This window comes from Cloeon dipterum, chromosome 3 (assembly GCF_949628265.1).
Source record: "Cloeon dipterum chromosome 3, ieCloDipt1.1, whole genome shotgun sequence".
NCBI lineage: Eukaryota > Metazoa > Arthropoda > Insecta > Ephemeroptera > Baetidae > Cloeon > Cloeon dipterum.
In genome coordinates this window covers 35,226,531-35,249,418 of record NC_088788.1, presented here as the reverse complement: position 1 = coordinate 35,249,418, position 22,888 = coordinate 35,226,531, and the positions used below count along the sequence as shown (strand labels likewise).

The following is a 22,888-nucleotide window of genomic DNA, read 5'->3' as shown; positions in this document are numbered from 1 at the left end:
ACATGAAGGTACGCAAATAAAACATCTTGTTTCTTACAAAACAGCGAACAATGTTGTCGATAAGCGTTTTTTATTCGACAAATCTGAACATTCTCTCGTAAATGAGCGAAATTAAATTTTCGTCGCAAATTTTTAAGCTTAAAAAATGCATCATCGTCATATTACTTTTTAATTATGTTTACACCCAAAACAAACTTTCTCTGGTGTGGTGTGTTGGGCTGAAAAGGGGGGAGGGGTCAGGTCTATCTGGGAAGGAGGGGAAAAGGAACACTTTGTTTTTCACTCTCGAAGAGGAGACTTCATAATTTATCTTTCAGTTTTCTCACGAATCGGCAGTCTGCTGGTTTCTCTTCAACTTCAGTGCTTAATTAATTCTTTAGTCAATTAACAGAGTTTCTTAATTTAACCGCGAGTTATCATCGTTCATCAGAGTTGAGCGAGCACAGCCACAGAAAAATCTATCATTCGATCATCGAACATCATCAACAAGTTGAATGAGAACAAAAATAATCATGAGTCACAAAGGCTCGGGGGCCCCAAGGGGGCAACCGAGGGGGCCCACTGAGAGACTAGGGGGCGCAGTTCTCACCGGTGGGGGGCAGGGCGGCGCGCAGGTCGGCCAGTGTTTTTCGCAGGGTCGCGGGCCACACCCCCCGCTGGTCGTCGCCATTGGTCAGTCCGTCGTACGAGTCGAGGCGCGCCTTCTTCGCGTCCGAGGGGCTGCCGCCCCCGGCGGGGTTGCTCAGGGGCTCCTCGTGGCCCTCCTCGGGCTTCAGTCGCTCCTCCAGCAGCCGCAGTGCGGGCGCCAATCTTGGAGAAATGCTCGGAGCCGCGTTGGCTCTCAGGGCAAGCGCCAGGGCGCGCAGGTCGGCGTTCAGGGCGTGAGCCTGCGCCTGAAGGTCGAGGGACGCGGCCACACCCACCAGCTCTTCCACCAACTTGCCCACCACTGCTCGCGTTTGGTCATTCACGACTTGCCGCTGGACCTGAAGGGAACAAGGATAATGTAATTTTCTTTTAAAAAAAATATTAAATAAATAAAGAATAAAGCTAAGGGGTTACATAATATTTTTAATTTTCTTTATTTTTACGTTCTTACCAAAAAATATCCAAGGTAAGTTGTTAAAACTATGAAAAAATAGGAAATCGCGTCTACTCAATTTTTTCTCTGTTAAAATTAACCATTGAAAACCTTCAAAGCCCGGTTATTACTATTTTTATTTCTAAAACATCAAAATACCCCCCCCCCCCCAATCTATTTGTTTCATTAAGTAGTGTCTAGAAACAAAATTTCAAGCCAAATTTGACAGATTATTCAAATTTTCGAGCTTAAAATTGCTGCTATCCCAGAAAATATAATTTCTACCTTTGGCAAGAAGGTTGCAACAAACTCGTGGACAGGCGGTCTGTTGAGGGCAAGCCGTTCGTCAAGCAGCACAGTCTCTACATAGTTAACAAGAAAGGCGTTTTCCGCCAGCATCTGGACGAAGCGAGCATCGACTCCTTCCACCGATTGCAGTTCATTGAGCCTTGGCAAGCGGTGGTTCTCCTGAAGAAAAAAATACACAATTTCAGTCTGATAAAAGGTAAAAAAGAGAGAAAACTTACGTGTCGTTTGTCTTGGTTTGGGACGGCATCAGATGTAGCTTCGCAGGCTTGCACCACTTGGTTCCACAGGCAGGGAAACATATCCAGTTGGAGGGGAAGACCTTCAAGGCCGAGTATCGCGCTCAGGTTTACAAGGGCCTCCGTGGCCAAATGCGTCTTCAGGGCAACTCGCACTATGAGGTCGATCAAACGATGGTACGGCTCATAGAATTCCAATAAAGCGCGTTCCAACTCCTCGTCACAACCCTGAAACAATAAACGGAATTAGGCTAGTTCTGATGAAAAAACTGCATTTTACTAAATTTCTGTTATAGCTAAATAAATAAAATGAGCTATTGGTTTTACACTTAAAACATGCTTTGGTTCACACCTCAATTTGAAAAGACCATTAGAACAGGGGAGAAATCAAACCCTGGCGTCAGGGAAGTAAAGAGTATTTCAGGCTGCCGGGAGGAGGCATCTATTTTTTATCGGTTCACCTCTTTCAGCATTTCTCCAAACTGACTGAGCACTAACCTTGACGACAGAAAGATGTATGTGTGGCACAATCATCTGGACCATGGGTCTTTGTGGGCGCACGTTGTTTTTGAAGGTGGGCGGGATTTTGTGGCCCCTTCTGGGAAAGAACGGTCCCAAAGGAAGGGCGTTGGTTGCCTCCTGGTAGGCCAGGTGGCAGTGCGTGAGCAACGGCACCAGGGTGCCCACCACTTCAGCAGGCTGCAGCAGCACCAGTTCAGTAAGGATGGTCACAGCGACAGAACGCAGCTCAGCAGGATTGTACGTGTTCAGCAGGGTGGCCAGTCGGCGGGCAGCCTCGCCAGCAGCCTCCCGAAGACCTAAGGCTGCCACTTCTCGCCCGTCTTCACGAGCCAGGCGCAGGGTTCTTAAAATATCCAGCAAAACGATGAGCTGCTCCACAAAATCGGATCCGATGTGGCATGCCGTGGCCTCGTGATACATCACGTGAACAGCAGCCAGCGCCTGAGAGAACAATTTTTAATTTATTTTTTGCTGCGATTTATGGCTAAAAAATTTCTTGGTTAAGCCAACCGCTGCAGAAACGTGAAAATCAATATTCTGAAATAAAAAATATTTCCCGACATTTCTATGTCGATTAGCTGGACAAATTTTTGTTTTCAGCGTCATTTTAAGAGCAGAATGCCCAGCGTTAAAATCAAAAGTAACCGTTGGCACAATCTTTTGGCGGTTTCGAAACTAACTGGTAAATTGGGCTCTTTGCAGGGTTATTTTAAATGCAAGCCTACCTCAAAGAGATTAGAAAGTCCTCCTTGCTGCACAAGAAAAAGTCTGTCTTCATCAGTATCTATCAAAACACGCAGAGCTGCCACCAGGGTGGACCAGTTACTTCTACCCTCGATAGTCTGCAAGGATGGCATGTTTAAATAATGTTTCAGGCACCAAAATTGTTTGTGTACCTGAAGGTAGAGTTGTATGGTTGATTTACGGAAGTTGGAGATGTCATTCAGCTCTTGTTCAGTCGAGTCTGGATACTTGGTCACAAAAAGCTGCATCAGCTTGAACAGCTCGTCCACCGCCTATGTAATTTAAATTTAGTCAGTAAAATTAAATTTTATTTCAGGATATCATACGTCTGAATAATGTATATGGTAGGGGGTGATGTTCTTGAAAGCCCACTGAAGATTCTGGTGGTTGGCAAGGTGTCGGGTGAAAGTCCGTGACTGCTGACAGCACAACCTCAGAATTCCATAGTACGGAGGAAGCATGTGCCGATTAAACAAAAGCAGCTCTTGGTCTTCGTGGTCAGCCCTGTTAATCGCAGTAAACAAAATTTTATATTATAGTCTGTTTAGACTTTTCGATTGGTAGAGCTTACAAAATGTAGTTGAATGCGATGTTCTTGACAACGGCAGTGTCTTGAAGTATGAGAGTGACGTTTTCAGGACAGTCGGTGAGAACGTGATACCAAAAGAGAAGCAATGTCTGCTTGTTGTGGTTAATCGAGATGGCAGGTTCAGACAGCTTTGGGTGGAAGATGTGCCACAGGTCCGAAAAGTATTGGCCAAACTGAGAGAACAAAGATTACTTGACCGAAATGATTATTTATGGAATCAACCCTACCATGAGTTTCTCAGTGCGTGAGGTGGCAAAGTGTGTGATGAGGGCGAAGAATACGCCTAGTTTGGTCGTGCCGTGCACCGCCGCGTCAATGTATTGCCGAGCTGGTTTCAGCAGGCCGAGCAGTAGCCCGTAAATTTTGTGTTGTACTTGCGTCGCCTCTGGGCTCATAACTGGGTCTCCAACGCCCCCAGCACGCCCCCCGCTGGCCAATATGTTGCGTGGGTGTCGGTATTGATTCTTGAAGTTTGCGTTTGGTACCAAAGCCACCAGAAGATTCGCAGCAGCTGAGGAAAAAATAAATTTACCACTTTTTACAAAAGGTTTGATCAAAATATACTAAAGACCACGCTGCGCCAGTGAAAAAGGGTTAAGAATTAAAAAGCGCAGGAGAAAAATGGCCAGCCGCCAGGTAAAAAATCAGCTAAGCCGCCGCCTTAAATTAAGTGCAATAATAAACCGCAAGAAACAGGTAAAAACCGCAAAAAACACACTGCACTGCAAGTTTGAGAAACTCTCCAGGAGATTGCCAGCCCTAAGACCTCTAAAGAAGACCTTGTGAGAAGTGAGAAATGACAACTCACCTGCTCTGACTCGCTGATTATTGTGAGCCAAAAGGTAGGGTTCGACCCATTTGTCAAGCGAATCGAGCACCCAGGAGGCGGCCAGTTTGTTTCTTGGCACCTGCACCGTGAGCCACTCGAGACTGCTCTGGGGGCAGCACTCGGCAGCCTCCCAAATTCGAGTCACGATGAGCTGCGAAAAGCAGGGCAGCCCTGCAGGACCTCCGCCGGGCCCTCCGGGATCTGTCAGCAGACTGAGGAGCTTGAAGAAGGGCTGACAAGCCTGCCAGCTTTTTGAATCGCTGCCCCCAGAGGCCTTCTCTGCGCCAGCCTCGGAGTGCTTGGCCACGGCCGAGAACACCATTGAGACAATTTGAGCGGCAAGACGCTCGTTGTAACGCGTCAGGGCGAAAATCAAATTGCGCGTCTGCTGGAGATTTATCGACTCCTTTGTCTGCAGGTACAGGAATGGAAAGCCCTGGCGTAAAAAAGTTAGATTTAGAAATTGGTATATATTTTTTAATGGAATGCTCACCTTTCCACCAGTGATTGCAGATAGGTCCACCTGAGACAGCTGGAGGCGCTGGTCCTCGGCTCTTGACTTCTCCACCAGCATTGCAACCAATGTGATCATTTTCTCGAGGGAAGTAGGTTTGAACTTGTCAGCAGTGGGGAGTGCAGCCACTAGCTCTTCGTCATCTTCTTCATCACTTATACTAAGCATTTCACCCTGAAATTGTTGGAAGTTAATAATAGTTGTAAGGAGTACACATTTTTAAATCTTACAGCAGCATCAAGAGGTCCGACAAGGAAGAAGACAAAACTTGCGATGGCGTGGATAGAGATCAAAAACTGACACTCTTCTTCGCCCAGCTTGCAGAACTCGTGCAGGAAGGCGAAGTATTCTGTCAGGTGTCTAATGTGGCTTTTAGCGCTCGGATCCAGCTGCAAAATTAAATTAAATGCCAAGCTCTTCGCAAAAATTAGAATTGTCCTCACCATGTTGAGCAGGGTGCTTACGAATCTTGTGACGCAGGAGGCGTTTGGATCGGAGCTTTTGGCGTACAAGGGTGCGTGATGCGGCCGGAGCTTGGACACTATCAGCAAGCACAGACGCTGGAAGGTCGAGCGCACATTCTGCATGGGGCAACGGATAAAAAGCTCGTGAGGCCACCAAGGGTCGGAAGCCATGTGCCCGAGGAACCATTCACCAGCTGCCCGCGAGGCGCTCAGCTGCCGACTCACCAAGTCCACCCATTGAACCAACATTGGCTGCAACCAAAGGTTCTAATTCAAATTATTTTGTTTGTTTATTCTGACCATACAAAATGCATATATGTTAAAAAACAGTTTGTCGAATAAAAAATAAAAATAAAACACATAGTGACTAACACTCCTACAAATAATATGGAAAAAAATTCACCTTTTCCTTGGCGTGGACAAAAGTTTCGAGGAAGAAAGAGGTTGTGAGCTGAGCAAGCTGCTCATCAGGAAATGCGCCTACAGGAAGACTTTGTGGCACGTAGCTACACATTTGCCATACAAATCTGTAAATGGAAGAGTTGGGACATGATATCAAATGTAGAGTAGAATATTTACTGAAAGTAGGATTGTTCGAAAATGTTTTTATCGCGCAGGAAACTGCGGTTGTCATTCCAGATCCAATCTTCCAGGTCTTTGCTCAGTTCTATAGTCTCCCCATGACCATTGATTGTTTCTCTATTGCCTACCGTCTCTCCCGAAGGATCGACGCGCTCGTAAAAGAGCATGTAAGCGCTGTTGGTTTTTTCAAAACTGAAGTCCAGGAACTTGTCAGTCACCGAGTCATAGGTTTTACTCTGCAAGAGCCACCAGGCGTTAAAATTATTCTTTCCACATTTAATCACTAGTTACCGTCATTTCTCCTCCAAAGCATTCAGTGGCTAGTTGATTTGAATCGAAAGGCTTCACCTCAGCGTCGTTGAAGAGGAACCACTTATCAGTCGCTCGGATGAATGAGTAGTAGTGGCCACCGTCAGCAGTGCCAGTGTGGACAGTTACACCGATTAACTGGTACTCCAAACCCTCCTCCTCCTTTTTAGTGCTGGAGTCTCCATTCGCTGACTCAGCTTCACTAGCTTCTCCTTGGTGATGTTGCGGCATCAGGTTTTTCTCTACGTAAGTCGACATGTCGAGCCTGAGTGGAAAGGAGAAGTGCGTGTTGACCTTCTCCTTCAGCATGGTCAGCATGTTGAACGTGTAGCGCATAGTGTTGAAGCAGAGGATGCGCGGCAAGCGCTTGAAACAAGCCCTCTTTTCCGCCCTCACTTTTCGCCCACACTGAGAGCACGTGTACATGTTGTCACCCTCCAGGGTGTCTTTGACAGTGACCTCGTCCAAGCTTTCGTAAAGATTCCGCATGTCCGCCACCTGGCACCGCACAGTGTAAAACTCTTCCACGTTTCGGCTCACGTGAGCACAGTCCTGCGCAACACATTAATTAATTTATTTCATTATAAAAAAATTATCAAAGTCAAAAAGGAACCATCGAAAGTCCAAGGCTGGGGTAAATTTTCACCTGGGAGAAGGGAAAGGGGGTTCTAGGAATTTTAGTTTCAACTGGTTAAAAAATTAATCCCAACTTTATTGTGCTACACATTTAGTTCAACGTGCAAGAAGTTATATTTAACGCGCGAGAACACCTTTAAAATTGCAAGAACACTTTAAAACGTACAAGAACATCTTATGATCCATGCAAACATCACGAGATCGAGGAAAAAAAGTTTTTCAGAGCGGAACGACCCTATGGTTCCCTCATTATTGAAAAAATGAATAAATGAAACAAAAATAGATTATCTCACCAGTGATACAAAGTTGTTGGAAAGCTGTCCACAAAAAAGTCGTTTGACAAGCCGCTTCAACTCTGGGGTCATCTCTTCTAGCTTTGAGACCAAATCAATGAAGAACTCAGCCATGTCTTTCTGTTCGCCGGTGTTGAGTGGCTGGTGGTCCATCTGGTAAACGCGGCAGAAGCTTCTTGGATTATACGCTTTCCGCTCTGACTCGAGCAAATAGGCGAACATGCGCTGCAGCTCTTCAAGGGCCGCCGCATGTTTGGCCGCAGAGTCCGGCTTGGCCCTCAGGATGGCCACCCTGGCCTCTTTCATCATGTACAGGTGCTGAACGCACGCAGCCATGTAGCACGTGGCGCCTAGGTTGGTCAGACCCACAAAGCCGCAGTCAGCTCGGCCATCCTCGTGAGGCCAGTAATCCCAGGGCACTTGACCCTGGCTGCCTCCGGGGCTGTTCCTCATGGGCTCCCTTACGTGCTGGGCCAGCAGGCGGCTGTGCAGCTGCGCGAAGTTTGTTGGCGCACGCCGGCACAGCTCCAGCAGGAGTTCAATAGCAGAGGTGCGAGCACCATTCTGGAAATGATTTTAATTATAAAAACGGATGAAAATTAAAACTTTAGCCTACACACCGATTTGCACTTTGGCAGCAGTCTATTAGAAGGGTCAGGAAGGCTAAACAGCATGTCAAAAGTTGTGGAGAGGAGACGCAGACCACCATCCTTTGTTGTCTTGAAGGGTGGATCATGCTTGACAATATTAGTGGCCAGGTTGAGAAGCCCCACGAGCCCCTCATCTTCGCGCGGCCGAGAATCGAGAAAGTCCCTGGCCTCGATGGCCTCTGCAACACGTGACGCCAACTCCTCTAGGTCCACATTATGGGCAGCGTTTGAAAGATTGTCCATCAGTTGACACATCAACCAAAAGTAGTCTTTTGACGAAGGACCAAAGAACTCCTGAATTATACAACGTTAAGTCAGAACTACTGTCAAACCAAATTCAATCACCTTTGACTCGTCATGGTAGTCTGAGGATGGTAGTGGAGGTTTCATTTCCTGAGCAATGGACAAAAAGTGCAGTAGCTGCGCCAGCAGGGGCGGTGACAAGGAAGATTCTGGACTGATGCACATTCTGCACAGGGCTGCGCAAACCTCCCTGCGCACTGAAGCCTCAGGATCCTCCAGCACTAGGCGTTGAAGCCACACGCGCAGTCGACCACAAGACAAGAGAGCAGTCTTGGCCTCTTCAGAAGAATGCACCCAGGAGACTAGCAACGCCATTGCAAAGTGCACAACCTGCGCACGGCCCCAGAGGCCGCCTCCGCCACCTCCACGGCTCTGTTCAGCCGCCTCCAGGAGAATGCTAGTGATGCGGTCCATTGTTGATTCAGTCTGGAATTTTAATTTTTACTTGCATGACGAATTTCTATTATCGCCAGAGCTAATACTAACCGGCATGAGTTGCAAAGTTTGTTCATTGAGCCTGTGCACAGCAAGTCTTTCAGCCAGTCGGTGCTTTGCTTTTCTAGCATCAGCGTTGCTGCCCTGAGGACCTTCGTGGGCCACTCCAAGTTGGCAAAGTAGCTTGAGCAACTGGGCCAAGCAGTCCTGCTGCCACTCGCCAGCGCCCTGCAGCACCCCAGACGCGAATATGGAGAGCAAATGCTTTAAGCCTCCAGCTCGGATGAAACGCTCACTCCACAGACCACCTTCCGCGCCGCCATTTGATTCTTCCTCGTGTGCCTGTCAATGATTCTTCCAATTAGTTTCAACCAACGGCAATAAATGCGTTCTACTTACCTTAAGTCTCTTGGTAGCTGCTTTGTTGAGTGATTCGATAATATGTAAAGAATACATTAATTTTTGGGGGCTGCAGGGGTCAAGTAGAGATTCTAGAGGGGCGCTGCCTGGCGTCCCTATTGCCTGGAAGCCCTTCAACAGCGTTGGGCTGGTCGGCAGGACCGTAAGAATTTCCCACACGCGCCGAGAGAGCACAGGAGCCTTCATGTTCTACAAAAGTAATCCGCGTAAAATAAAAGAGCTCGGCAAAGTGGCAATTTACCACGTCAGCTGGCTGGAGAGAGCTGAGGGTGTGCAGAAGCTGGAAAAGCTGGTCAAAGTACTTCTGCTGAAGTAGCAAGAGGGTTGGCAATGAGTCTCTAGGCGGCGGAGGAAGAAGGGACGCCGCCTCATCACGCTTCTTGTTTGGTCTCGCAGCGCCCATAGAAATGAAGATCAACTGAAAGTTTAGTTCAGCAATCGATCAATAATTTAAGAAAATTAAATGACACTGACCTGGTTATCCTTGAAACCCATTTCATGCAAAGTCTTTTCGTCAAATTCAGTGCTGAGCTCCTGGCCTTGCGTGATGATTCTAATAGGGCCGTCAGCGAGCAGAGATCCTAACACAGGCGTACTTTGGGGGGCAGCAGGCGCCAGTAGCGAGCGCGCCTGCAGGCCCTCGTACCAGTGAGCCACCTCGGCACGTAGCTCAGCCACCAGGTCACAAGACTGTAGTTCCAGAGTCGCTTTGTCCGGCACTCCAGCCGGTTGCACTACAACTCTCAATGCTGTCCCGTCCCCAATCCCCACTTGACCCATGTGGGACACAACACCTTCACCTTCCAACTGCCAACGGCGTAAGTGGTAAGCGTACCTGAAACAAAAATCAAGCTTAAAGAGTTATTTTGTATTAATTCAAGCGTCGTACCTTCTTCTAAATATCTCTAAATGCGACCTGAGCAGCATGATCGCTCGCTGAATGTAGGTGAGGCTGAGCTCAAGGTTTGTGCCCAGTTCAGCGGTTGCCATTTGCAACTGGGCCATGCACTGCTCGACAAACTCGGCTTCCAGCTCCAACTGCCGTCCAACGTAGAAGCTGTTCAAGTACTGAATCGCTGCCATGCTCACTTCTGCATTAAATATATATCTCAATATTGTAAATTAAGGCGCATCGCAGAATTCGGTACCAGTATTCTTGGCTTTGAGAGCCACCTTCCAGAGGTGCTGCAAGCCAATGGGGTCTACACCCTTGAGAGGGGCGAGAGGGGTGGCTTGCGGGGCGGACTGGGCCATTCGGGCCAGATTGCACAGCTGCTGGAACAGCGACAGGCCCACCATGCTGATCGTCTCCGGCCGCACGCTCGGCAATTTGTGCAGGTAAAGATGTTTAAGGGCCTCCAGCGACAGGGCATGCAGTTCAGGTGGGCCGTGGCCTCCCGTGCTGCGCGCCTGGCTCAGCAGCCAGGCAGCCAGCTCGTCCGAGCAGCGACCCTCTTCAGACAAACATCGCCACAAGATGTCCACCTAGAAATCATGGCGATCAAATTTTAATTTTTCTAGTAAAATACTCCAATTTTTAGACATTTCAGTGATGTATATGCAGAAATGCCTCGTCTATCCAGAATGAAAAAGGAATGTGGACCAACATACTCAAGTAAAAGAAAAATATTATTTTAACTTAAAAAAAATGTAATATGTCAGTAAAAATTTGAACAATTTTGCTGGAATTTTATTGTTACGAAAATCGCTCATGATATGAATTAGCTTCAAATCAAAATCAACCTACAAGCTCTCTAAAAAAATCCAAAACTAGTTAAAGATTTGAAAACAAAATCTTAATTTCTGACTCTGACACAGCAAAAACCCGCACTTTTCCGTAACACATGCAGATCAAAATTCTCATGATGAATGACCAAAAATAGGGGACGAGCCCTCCACAGCATTGCACAAGAATATTTTTATTTAAAAGTAATTTAGAATGGAATTAGATCTTACTTGTTCTAGGGAAAGTCTGAAGTTGTCCGGCGTCACGGGGGTGGAGTAGACAGCTGTGAGAAAGTTGAGTCTGACCTGCAGCTCAAGGTGGAGAGGGAACAAATTTGGATGGCGCGGCCCTTCCCTCCGCAGGGCCTCCAAGCTGGCAAAAAAGTGGGCCATCATGTGGTGCTCGTGTTCCGCCCACACGGCAGTATGCTCAAATCCGACGCTAGGTATGCAGCTGATAGCCCCTCGGCCTCCGCCGACGCCCTGCAGGGACTGCAGCAGCTTGGGCAACAAACGTAGAGATACCACAACGCATCTGTGAAAATTACTAATTGAGCACCACAAAAAATCTTATTGGTGGCGATTCATTTCGATACCTGTTCTTTTTCAGGTTGTCCAGACACCCTTCCACAAACTTGAGTCTGATGTACCTATCCACATTATAACAGAGCAAGTTGGCCATAGCTTTTTCAGCCTCGAGGGCAAGTCCGTCTGACAACTGCTCGATAGTCTCGTCCTGAAGAAGGTCCCACAATAATGTGTTGCCTTCAGCACAAACCTCCTCGACGTTGAACTGAGCAAACACTGCGGACGCGTCTGTGACCCGCTGATGATGATGAAACCTGGGACCTCCGAAGAGCTGCAGCAGCCGAGGACCTTCACCAGCCACTGCTGCGGCCGCAGCAGCGGAAGCTGCGACTGCCACGGCCGAGGCGGCTGCTAGCTGCGACAGCTCTTCCTCCTCATCTTCGCCTTCAAAGTCGGCCATGTTTTTCTCAGACTTGGTGCTCATTCGGGATGAATAACTGCCCTCTTCGTCTTCCTCTTCAGAATGGGCTCCGGGGCCTGATCCGCCAGGAGGGCCTTCGAAGGGACTGGTCACGCTAACTGGACCTCCCTCGGCGCCCACCACAATAGCTTCAGGGCCCAGCATGCCTCGCAAGCCTCCAGCACTACTCGCCTGGAACATTTTACACTATATTTTACTGTCGTAAAGCTGTAATTATCTCAGGGTTAAAGCACGCATCATCTAAACCAATTCAATTTATACCTGTGATCGTTCATCATCGTCCTCATCAACCATCATGAACTGTGAAACCATTTTATTATCCTCGTCGGAATCAGGGCTTGTCGTTGGACGCAGCAGGGCGCGGCGCGAAGCCGGTCGGCCACTGCTGGCTACTGAACTCTCTGACGGCGGTCTTTTGTCACTTGCAGTGCTGGCGGTCTTGCGACCGTCCTCAGACTCATCTTCCTCATCCATACTAACACTGTTTTCGTCAGAAGTGGCCGAGTGAGGCCTTGCTGGTAGCGCCTGCAAAGACTAGAGATTAGTTTCATCACCAGTATGTCAAGTTCAACTTACTTTAAGAATAGCGTCTGAGCTACTGGAGCTCCATATGAATTTAATTAGGGCTGCGGCAAGGAAGAGACTCTGCTCGGTGTGTTCTTTGGGCTCCAGTCGGCAGAGCAGGCGGTACAGGTGCAGCACGGGCCTGGCCTCCAAGTGCTTGATCAGCGGCGGCAGCAGGTCGTGCACCTGCCGGGCGCAGTGCTTCTGCTGAGCAGCCGCCCAAATTACGTCTAAATGCTCATTGGTCAACCGACCTTCCATCGCTAGGAAGCTCAGAACTAACTGGCTCTGCTTTATAACCTGAAATTTTAATTGCGTGTCAAAAATCATATTAACAATTCAAGGCTGAGAGAAAGTTACCTCAACATGAAGATTAGGGCCGAAAATGTGTGAAACAACGTCACGCTCAATGAGCCAATCGGCAAGTGCGCGAGCACAGTGGTCTGCAGCAGCGTCAGCGCCGGCCAGCTCGGTGCAGAGGTTGAGGTGGAGATTGAGATGAGCGAGACCCGCCAGCCGCATTGTGAGTGTGGAGCTGCCAAAATACTTAAAGGCCAACTCAAGACCGTCCCGGTCAAGCTGTGGGGGCGCTGAAGTAGGGGGCGCCAGAGCCCAAACCAGTTCGGCGAGTGCCTTGGCGGCTGGCAAGCGAAGCTCTCGATCTGGAAGGCGACACAGGAAGCGCAGTACCCGCGACCTGAGGGGCACCAGCAACTGGCCAACCGATCGACCGTTCAGCCACTGCTTCAGGTTGCATACCACAGTCACCACCGCCTGAGCAACTCCAACCTGAAAGGACGGTTCGTTCAGCTTCACTGAATTTTTAAATTTACGAAAAACTGAATGGAACTGCATGAAAATGATTTTTTGAGGTCAAATACTCAATGCTGTTTTGTTATTTAATTGTTTCTCATAGAACTTTCATTTCAGCCGTCCAGACTTAATTTTCCACGCACGGTAGAGTCATTAAGTGTATATATTAAACCTGCGAGCGTAATTATTTCTTTGTCTTTCAATATAATCTGGACGACTGTTCCAGCAATAAATATAATTATTTATTCAAGCAAGTTCATTCTTTCCATTCAATGCTAGCAAGTTTAATAATAGACATTCATTCATTTGTTGCTTTGAATTTTCTTGAATCGTTTAGTGCCATTTTATTTTAAATTACCTCTAGGTGAACGCCTTCTTCGAAGAGCTCAGCAGCGGCAAAGAGTCCTCCACTCTTGCAGAAGAGGCACACATATCTGAGCAGCCACAAGGGGGCTCCCTCGCCGCCAAGGGGTCCGTCTCCCAAATCGCAGAAGGAGCTCAACATGGAGGCCTCCTGCTCGCACATTTCCTCAACCTTTCCAAACAAATTAATAAAACCGCTCGCAAAAGGGTACAGAAAAACTCACTTTTGGGTGTGCGTGGTGCTTGTATGCCAAGTACAAGGGGAAATTGATTGTGAACATTTTCGAGAGGAGAGAGAGCAGCTGGAGACGGCGTTCCAGAGTCCAGCCGTTGCTTCCAGAGGCGGCCGCCGTCGCTGCATCGGTGCCCTCCGCCTTGAGGGCCTTGAGCTGCAGCACCGATGCGCATATCACACTCTGCAGCACCAGGTTGAAACGCTCAAAGTTGCTAGCCCGCAGCACGCATGCACAGTGTCTGAAATCAAACGGATTTGAAGGTGATGCCGTGGAATTTTTTTATTTCTTTGTGTTGCGAAACGACAGTAAAAACGTGAAACAGCTTTTCCTTGGATTAAGACGGATTTTAGAGAATTTTGATAAGGCATTATCAACCCTGTTTATTTATGTTTTGACAGAAGCACTAGCAAACCAGCGACAAGCCAAATATCACCCAGGATTCTTGTCCAAAGACCCAATATAGACCCTACACTACATTCCATTGGCTAAGGAGTCGTGTAAGTCATCAAGAATGCTTTTGAATATTATTATATGATCAGAATTGACGCCAAGGTACGCGTCTGACAAGAAAGAGAGCCGAGCACTGGAATGCGTTCTAACAACAGCGAATCCTGATCTTTTCATCGCCAGGGTGCACCAGCAGATCTCAGGGACAAAGCCGGAGGATTACAGAAGGGACAAGGGCTTCGTACCTCTGAGGCCACGCGTGCACAAAGTCTGCGAGCACCTCGACCTGCGGCGGTGCCAGCACTGGTCTCTCGTTGACGCCATTCTGCCGCACCTGCTGCTCGTCTGCAAAAGAGATCAGAGGTTCGATTAAAGGTCCGACTGGCCAAAGAATGGCCGAATCTTGCTCTCACAGGTCTCGAGCAGCTGCAGCAGGCCTCCGCAGTTGTCGCAGCACATGGCGGCGTCAGTCGGCGCCGCCGGTCGCCGCCGTCGACGCCTCGCCCGCCAATCGGACGAAACGGCGTCGCCGTTCGGCACACCGACACGCCCAATCCTCGATGCCGATCACCTTAGGGGGCCGAAATTCGGCCGCCAATTCTTGTGTTTTCTTTCTCTTACACTTCTTCTCTTCTCTCCTTTTCGCTTTTGCTTTGCTTTGCTCGCACTACTAGTTTCGCCAGTCTGCCACTTCTCCACACTACAGCGCTGCTGGCAGTAGCCACGCCCCTTTCAGATGCCAAAGGAACAAAAATCCGCGAACCAAAATGATGAGTTGAGTAAAATGAACGCAATTAACGGTGTTCTGCGCTTTGTTACGTAATGATTCCCGGATAGCATAAATTTTATGTTCAATACGTTCAATAGAAAATAAAAATATGACTTTTCCCTGCAGCTGTCAGTGAATTAGAGAAATAATCAGGAATAATTATTAATAACATTACATATCAATGAATGAATTTATGAAAATTATATTCATATCATACATGAATCGAATTTACGGAATTTACAAATTTTTACGTTTTCATTTCGCAGTAAAAGTTTAACTTAGTTAAGTAATGTTAAAAAATGCGTCGTATTTTCCGTATTTTATTTATATTTTTGTCATAATAATATATTATTTCTCCTTGAGTTGCCGCCTAGACCTGGACCAACCCGCCTACCCGGATTGGCGAAGAAAACAACAGCGAAACATCGCCGATCACGTCATCCCTCTCCACTCGCGCATTCACGCGTTGTCGCCGGGTGTTTCGGTTTCGAGCGGCACGCCCCCTTACCCAGGTGATTTCGCTCTTTCAAGTGGAAGCTCGCTTTTTACACAGTTTTTGCAAGTTTTTGTGTAAAATCGGGCCGATAGACCGGCCGATGTTGCTTGGCGGGTTACGTGCCTGGGGCAGCATTTGTCTACGATCATTCCCCGCATTTTCAGCGAGGAATTTCAGGCATTTCAGCAGTAATAGTGGAGGCAGGAAAAGTGGCAGCAGCACTGTTTACTATGTCGCAGCTGCCGGAGTCCTCACCCTCGGACTCAGCTACGCCGCCGTGCCCCTCTACAGAATGTTCTGCCAGGTTAGAAAATTTTGACGTAACATTTTGGGCAGTTGGAACGACATTCTTCAAGCTCCAAACCAAACATTAAATAATTGCAGGGGATGCTGGCTTTTTGTGCTCTTTATTTATGTATAATTTTTTTTTTATTTTTGAAAAGTGAGACTGATTTCGGAGCACTCAGTTGCAGTGATCAGACGACGGTGGAGAGGGAGAACAGGGAAGTGGCTCAATTGGTGCACACTATGCAAGAGACACTGCGCTTGCGAGGCCAGTTGGCAGCCACTATGTCTCAGGGTTACCATCTGCTCGCCACCGCCCGATACAAAGTGGGCACAGGCCGAGTCTCCGCGTCACAGCTGCCAGGTCCAGAGAGCGACCACCAGGCGGCTGTTCACGTGGCCGCCGACCCTGACGGCCATCGCAGTCTGGAGGAGGAAAAAGGGGTCACTGACCCTGCGCGCCTCTTTGGGGTTCTCCTCCCGACGGAAATGCGGCAGGCCCAGAAGGCCTTTCGCCAGGCAGCATTGCTCTCGGTTCAAGTTGCTAATTTGCAAGACGAATTGACAAAGCTGAAAATTGAAATATAAAAAATAACATTCCTGTTTACTGTATAAAATAAAAATATTGTATGTTGTTCATGAGTCCAATAGTTTGAATTAACCAAAATATCCACCCTGCAAGCGCTTATGAAATCAGTCTCATTTTTCTCTTAAGGGGTAACGCGATTTAGTGATGATTTTCTACAAGAAAATAGCTAAGTCAATTTTTCTCTTAGGCCTACAGCTATGGTGGAACGACAGCCGTCGGTCACGACAAGGAAAAGGTGGCATCGATGTCGGCGGTCGAGAACCGAGTGATCAAGATCAAATTTAACGCTGACCTTGGTGCGAGCATGCGGTGGAACTTCAAGCCTCAGCAACCGGAGATTTTAGTAAGATCACTCAAGATCCATAATTTGGGATATTTTAGTAACAACTTTTTTTTCAAAGGTGAAACCCGGTGAGACCGCCCTGGCTTTCTACAAAGCGCGAAACCCTACAGACCGACCTGTTATTGGCATTAGCACTTATAATGTGATCCCCTTTGAGGCGGGCCAATACTTTAACAAAATTCAATGCTTTTGCTTCGAAGAACAGATGCTCAACCCTAACGAAGAGGTAAGACCTTCATGAAATATTTCTTACCATTTTTTATAATTTTTTTCAGGTTGACATGCCTGTTTTCTTCTACATCGATCCTGAATTTGTGTCAGACCCAAGGATGGAGTATGTAGAGACGATCACCTTGTCATACACTTTCTTTGAGGCGCGGGAAGGTCTTAAACTGCCTCTGCCAAACCACCAGAGTAGATAAAAAGTGCTGCGATGAATGAATAGTCCACAAATGCATTAAACGAGTTGATTTTTTAACAAAGTCACCATTTTCATTTAGACGAACATTATTTTATTTTGGTTCAACTTTTAACTGGCTATGCTATGACTACTCGAGCACTTAAGCTCAATACTTGACAGAGGATCCAAGGGGATAGCCTCTCCTCATTCCAAGGCAGCGTTCACGGTCGATAAACAGCGAGTTGCTCTTGACCTGAAGATCTGCCTGCAGGGCTGCCTTTGTGCGCAGCAACTGCTGGTGCTGAGCCTCCGCCTCGGCCAACTTGCGCTGCAGTCGCTCCACACTGCTTTCAATCTCGTGCACCTTGACGGAGACAAACGGACAAAATTTACGAGGTCTCAGCCAGACGCCAGTGAAAAAGGGTCAAAAATTAAAAAGTGCAGGAGGAAGAAAAATGTCTTCCGGCCCTTTGGGTTGCTAAGCACATTTAATTTCACGTTTAAAACATTGTCAGCCGCCGGGGAGAAGGCCAGCCGCAAAAAAAAAATCGGTTGAGACCTCTAAACAAAATTCCTTTCTCGCGTGTGGCACAAGATTACCTCTTTGACGAGCCTGTGCTGCACGGGGTCCCTGCACAGCTCCACGTCAGGCCGGTGAATGCGAGCCTCCAGCCGAGTCTGCGCCACCCTCATCGGAGCGCACTTGTCTGATATTGCGCGGCGCAGTTGCGACATGTTGCGCTCAACGTCGAAAATTTCTTGCTGGACCTACATCAAGGAAATAAACCATCTTTTCCCTAATCTTATCTCTTTGTGACCTTGTGAAGGTGCATTTCCAGCTTGGATTTTGTGTCCATCACCTCCGATGAGCGTTTTGCAAGGTTGTTATTCGACCGGTTCCACGCGTCCCACATCTCAGAGGAGCACGTTGAGATCAGCAGGTCGGCCTCGGAACGCAATTGTCGACTTGACGCCCTCTCGGCTGCAGAACGTTGAACATTCCGACTGCTGAACTGCGCCCATGTCTCAGGAACGCTCACCCTGACGAAAATTTTAAATTAGGCCTGGAAGGTTTCCTATAGTTGCACTCACGTTGGGTCGACCTTTTCGATTCCTGAGTAAAAGTTGATTTCTTTTGAATGGTTTGACAGCCCGTGACACTTTGAGTCGATGTCCAGCGCTGACTCCTTGTGCCGCAAATCTCTCTCTAGCTCATGCTGGGCCGCTCTGTTCGAACGGAGCTGGAAATGTTTAAACTCCAGAAATTAAAAAAGGTTGCTCCACTAAAATAATAGAACTATACTAAAAAAATGAATATTTGCCAAAACCAGAAGATAATAATTTTTTACAAATTCAATGAACTCTGTGCTAAAACGATGCCTAATGTAGACTAGCCAACAACATTGAATTAAGCAAAAAAATTGAAAACTACAAATTCAGGTAATTTATTTGATTTTTTCAATCAGGCCACCCTTTACAATTAGTGAATCCCGTCACCTGGCCAGTGGCCCTGTCGTGGAGCGCCCGCAAACGAGATTGGCAAGACTTGAGTGTATCCACCTCTGAAAGCAGTGCTATTTCAACCTGGTCGTGCACCAAGTCGATTCCTAAAGAGCATAATTTTTTACATAAGACGCTTATTTCCCCAATTTGGTCAAACCCTGTCTATTTTCACGATGGTAAAGGCACTCTTGGGCCACGTGCAGGGGCCCATCGCAGTCTTTGGCCGCCTTGTCCAGCGACCGCCGAGTTTCTGCCAGCAGGGAGCTCTCGGCCAGCAGCTTCTCCAGCTCTGCGGACACCTCGTGCTGCCAGAAGGTCGTGTCCGAGATGCGCTCGCCAAGCCGCCTTCCTGAATCGCGCTGGGCGCTCGAAGTCAACTCCTGCGCCTCCCTGAATGGAAAATAAAAAAAAAAATCGTCGAGCCTCTCGTCAGCGATTTTTTTTTTTTACCGCATGACCCTGACAGCCTCGCTCCTGAGCCGCTCAGCCAGGTTCCTCGTCGAGTCTGCCTCGTGGTAGTTGCGCATGTTGTTCTGCAGCCATTCGTGCGGCGTGTGGCGCGAGTATAAAGCAGCCCTGGTCGCGCTTAGCACTCCTCTCTCCTGCGCGATCTTGGGCAGGTTCGGGCACAGCGCAAACGGTGCTGGCTCAGCAATGTACGGAGCTTTTCTGTTAGTCGCGTATAGATAAACAAATAAACTGGACTTGAATTTTGTTATTCTCACTTGGTTGGGGCCCATGATGCTTGAGTGTCGCCTACAGAGTCAAAAATGGCTGCGGCGCCGCCACCTCCGAGACGCAGCGCCATAATCCAAGATCTTTTCCTACTAAAATAAAAAAATATTTTTGAGAGTAATTTTTAAATTTTTTAAGTGGGTTGAATTATATAAATTTGGGGGTGGAAGGGTACAAATCAACACCCAAACGAAACAGCTGTTTAGGGGAGGTCAATACGAGTCTAACGGTGTGCAGTTTTTGCCATTCTGATTGTTAAAACTTTCAAGATTCGGAGTTAGAAATAATTTCAAAAAAAAAAGGAAAAGTTGAAAAATCCTTTTTTTCGAGTTTTGAATTTGGCCACAAAGGTTCACACATGTCCTTGAACATCTTTTAAGCACATTTCTAAAAATCTGACCTCATAATTAGAAACTAAAAATTAACAATTATGTCCTTGACGTAGGACATCAAATTTAAAAGTTAATTCGATCGGGCTCAGCAAGAGGAGTCCAAAGCATGCCTTAATTTTGAATTTGCACCACGAGTAGCTGAGATTCAGGTGTCAAAGCTTTCCAAAATTGTCCCGTAAAACTCGTAAAAATGTGTATTTCTGGTGTAAATATCGTTAAGTTTGCTTTTGATTGTCCTCATACCTCATACCAATTTTGCCAATTTTGTCCTTTGTCCTCCCACTCGTGACGTTAACAATTTTTCCCATCGCGCCAATAAAGATCGATGCTGCGAAAGCTGCCCTTATTGGCTACCACAAAATTCAATTAAAACCGGTATTTTGTGTATTTTCTCTAATAAAACAAAATAAAAATATATTTTACGTTCGAGAGGCATATCAAAATTTATTACTTTTCACCTAAAAACCGAAAATGTGACCGAATAAAAACAAAATGTTCATTTATAAACGGTTTTAATACCGGTTACGTTTTTTCATCGATCTACCAACGCACCGACAGCTCGAGCCTCAAGCAGCTGATTAAAGATTTGTTCACACACTCGATCGCTCCGATTTTTGTTTTTCAACTTTTAGAGCCCCTAAAATGAGTGACGTCCCAGAAAATGCAGCCGAGCGTAAGAAACACAGTCTTCCGCTGAAACTATTTGTTTACATTTTTGCTCCCGAATTGCAGACTGCCCAGGAACAGCAAGTGATTCGGCAGGGAAAGCGTCTGCCTGTGCCGGCTGTCCCAACCAAACAATCTGCGCTTCTGGAGCCCCAAAGGGACCTGACCCCGGTATGAACTTTTATAATAATAAATAAAGTGAATTATTACAATGGCAGAGGAATCAAATTTGTAATGTTTATTTCCAGGAGTTGCACTGGTCCAGGAGCGACTGGAGAATGTAAAACACAAGATTTTGGTTTTGTCCGGGAAGGGAGGCGTGGGCAAAAGCACGGTGACCACCCTGCTTGCCAGAGGACTGGCCAAGGACCCCAACAAAAATGTAAGCACCCTTACCAGAACTCACCCTCAGCCGCTCCGTTGGCGAAAAAGCGAATATTTGGGCTTGTTTGCCGGTTGCCATGCAGCTATTTTGGCAGATCAATAGGCACTCCCAGGAACAGTGACCCATATATTATGCCAGAGGGGGAACCGCGGGTTGCTGCAGATCGATATGCAATAATATTCTCTCATCTGGCACAAACTGGCACCCAGGGGGAAATCCAATTTGTTTTTTCCCTTGTTACAGATTGGAGTCGTTGATTTAGACATTTGCGGCCCTTCTATCCCCAGGATGATGGGCGTGCTCAATGAATCTGTGAGTTTTTATTGCAATTTGATCGACGGATTCTAAATTGTGATGAATTTTATGTCCACAGGTTCACTCGAGCAATGCTGGGTGGTCCCCAATCGTAAGAATTCATTCACAACAGCCAAAATAATAACTAATTACTTTTTTTAACAGTTTGTGAACGACAACTTAAGCGTCATGTCCGTTGGATTCATGCTTGAAAGCCCTGACGATGCAGTTATTTGGAGAGGCCCTAAGAAAAATGGTAACAGACTGTCGTTTATTGTTTATTTCCTACCATTTCATTAAAATTAAATCCTTCAGGTATGATCAGGCAGTTTTTAAGTGAGGTCGACTGGGGCTCCCTCGACTTCCTCCTTTTGGACACTCCTCCTGGCACTTCAGACGAGCACCTTTCTGCTGTCCAGTACCTGAAGGATGCCAACCTGACCGGCGCCGTGGTGGTGACTACCCCGCAAGAAGTTGCCTTGCTTGATGTGCGCAAGGAGATCGACTTTTGCCGCAAAACCGGCATCAAAGTTCTTGGTGTGATCGAAAATATGGCCACATTCATCTGCCCTAAATGCACTGTAAGATCAAATTCTAGAAAAATTATCCCGTGATATTATTTTATTTTAATTTAACCAGCAATGGTTAAAATTTTGTACATTAATGGCGCTTCTTAAAATTTAGAGGCAAAATTTTTAGCTGGCAAATTTTGGGTCACATAAACAGCCGGTGGCCGCCGATGAAAAAGGGTCAAAAATTAAAAAAAAACGCAGTAAAAAATGTCTTGCGGCCCTTCGAACTTCATGTTTTAAATATTGTCAGCCGCGCCAGCCACCGGGCAAAAAATCGGCTAAGCCGGTACCGCCAGCCACCACCTTAAAAATCGCGGCTGAGACCTCTATTAAAATTCCATAAACTTTCAAACCTTGTTTTTGAAGAGATTAAGTATTATGTCTCTATTTTCATAATGGTATTTTCAATGAACTCCTTCCACCAAACAAAACAAATTCCTCTAAATACTAAAAGAGGGGCGTTTTGTTGCGTTAAACAGAAACCAACCGACATGTTTCCTGCTAACTCTGGCGGAGCTGAGAAGATGGCTGATGAGCTGAAAGTTCCGTTCTTGGGGAGTTTGCCGTTGGACCCTCGAGTCGGACGTGCCTGCGACCAGGGAGAGAGCGCTCTTGAGGATGATTCCGAGTCCCCCACGGCCAAAGTACTGGACGCTGTTATCAAAGGTGTGTTTATCCAGTTCCCAGTCTTCTTAATTAATATGGAAAAGCTACAGTTTTCGCCGCCGAGTTACAGTTTTCGCCACCCCTACTTTAACATGGGATTCTCATAAGAACTTGCGAGATGTGTAACGCGGCAGAAACTGTAACTTTACCATATACTCTGCTTGGAGAATAACATATTGATAAAATTTTGTTTCCCAGCTCTGCTAAATGTGTGTGGTGTTGTCACGGTGGACGACGAAAAAGACTGAAGATACAAATATGGGTGTTTTTTGTATAGTGTAAAATGAATTGAAAATCATTATTTTATCTAACCGGTGCCTTTTCTTCCATCCCCTGTCCACTTTCATGCAAATATCGTAAAAATAATGAGGCAGTAAACGGCAAAGGCTTGAGGCGAGAGATTAACATCTTGAAGCAAATTGTGCTTGGTTCTGGAGATAACTTCCTTACTAAATTTACAACCGTCATTCAAATATAATTATTTCATTGCTGCAAAGCTTTCAGAGAGTAAATTATCTTTAATTTCCCTAAACTGGACACTGCTATTTTGAGTATTTTTGTCTATTTATTTTGTCCTTCCTGGGTTTCCAATTGATAGCTTGCAATCTGCTTTAGTTTATCTTCCCTCGTGTACCCTAAATCTCGTACCTGAACACCCTGATGGCTTCCAAAGGGTTGGATTGCACATATTCCGAAAGCTCTCGATTTTGCCGTTCCAAT

General features: G+C 46.8%; 4 protein-coding genes across 5 annotated transcripts; 2 read left to right on the top strand and 2 right to left on the bottom strand.

The window, feature by feature from the left end:
* Window positions 1-63: 63 nt before the first annotated feature.
* puf (ubiquitinyl hydrolase 1 puf) lies at window positions 64-14,779 on the bottom strand. Of its 2 annotated transcripts, none has more exons than XM_065484282.1 (34): window positions 14,487-14,779; window positions 14,319-14,418; window positions 13,615-13,864; window positions 13,386-13,562; window positions 12,575-13,003; window positions 12,227-12,514; window positions 11,912-12,175; window positions 11,238-11,836; window positions 10,873-11,176; window positions 10,065-10,401; window positions 9,806-10,007; window positions 9,391-9,751; window positions 9,158-9,334; window positions 8,896-9,105; window positions 8,548-8,838; window positions 8,104-8,487; window positions 7,729-8,052; window positions 7,109-7,672; window positions 6,162-6,731; window positions 5,868-6,106; window positions 5,692-5,815; window positions 5,268-5,555; window positions 5,055-5,213; window positions 4,804-4,998; window positions 4,290-4,746; window positions 3,709-3,992; window positions 3,464-3,654; window positions 3,219-3,396; window positions 3,045-3,164; window positions 2,874-2,990; window positions 2,125-2,589; window positions 1,609-1,854; window positions 1,367-1,549; window positions 64-986 (listed from the first exon to the last, which is right to left on the bottom strand). In XM_065484282.1, the coding sequence occupies exons 1-34, from the start codon at window positions 14,530-14,532 to the stop codon at window positions 570-572; spliced, it is 9,540 nt and encodes a 3,179-aa protein (XP_065340354.1). In that variant the 5' UTR covers window positions 14,533-14,779; the 3' UTR covers window positions 64-569. The 2 variants fall into 2 exon arrangements, with proteins under 2 accessions (XP_065340354.1, XP_065340355.1); XM_065484283.1 differs by having other exon boundaries at window positions 65-986; window positions 5,268-5,540.
* A 535-nt stretch (window positions 14,780-15,314) lies between these two features.
* LOC135939745 (cytochrome c oxidase assembly protein COX11, mitochondrial) lies at window positions 15,315-17,045 on the top strand. The gene is made up of 4 exons (XM_065484293.1): window positions 15,315-15,642; window positions 16,400-16,555; window positions 16,614-16,781; window positions 16,831-17,045. Exons 1-4 carry the CDS (start codon window positions 15,439-15,441, stop codon window positions 16,975-16,977), a joined length of 675 nt encoding a protein of 224 aa, XP_065340365.1. The 5' UTR covers window positions 15,315-15,438; the 3' UTR covers window positions 16,978-17,045.
* A 15-nt stretch (window positions 17,046-17,060) lies between these two features.
* LOC135939741 (tektin-3-like) lies at window positions 17,061-19,281 on the bottom strand. Its single transcript, XM_065484286.1, has 8 exons — window positions 19,184-19,281; window positions 18,909-19,127; window positions 18,616-18,848; window positions 18,453-18,562; window positions 18,048-18,196; window positions 17,774-17,996; window positions 17,556-17,723; window positions 17,061-17,319 (listed from the first exon to the last, which is right to left on the bottom strand). The coding sequence occupies exons 1-8, from the start codon at window positions 19,264-19,266 to the stop codon at window positions 17,122-17,124; spliced, it is 1,383 nt and encodes a 460-aa protein (XP_065340358.1). The 5' UTR covers window positions 19,267-19,281; the 3' UTR covers window positions 17,061-17,121.
* An 862-nt stretch (window positions 19,282-20,143) lies between these two features.
* On the top strand, window positions 20,144-22,479 carry Nubp1 (NUBP iron-sulfur cluster assembly factor 1). The gene is made up of 9 exons (XM_065485247.1): window positions 20,144-20,258; window positions 20,318-20,422; window positions 20,500-20,633; window positions 20,880-20,948; window positions 21,010-21,042; window positions 21,096-21,186; window positions 21,246-21,511; window positions 21,982-22,168; window positions 22,367-22,479. Exons 1-9 carry the CDS (start codon window positions 20,228-20,230, stop codon window positions 22,414-22,416), a joined length of 966 nt encoding a protein of 321 aa, XP_065341319.1. The 5' UTR covers window positions 20,144-20,227; the 3' UTR covers window positions 22,417-22,479.
* The last annotated feature ends 409 nt before the right edge of the window (window positions 22,480-22,888 follow it).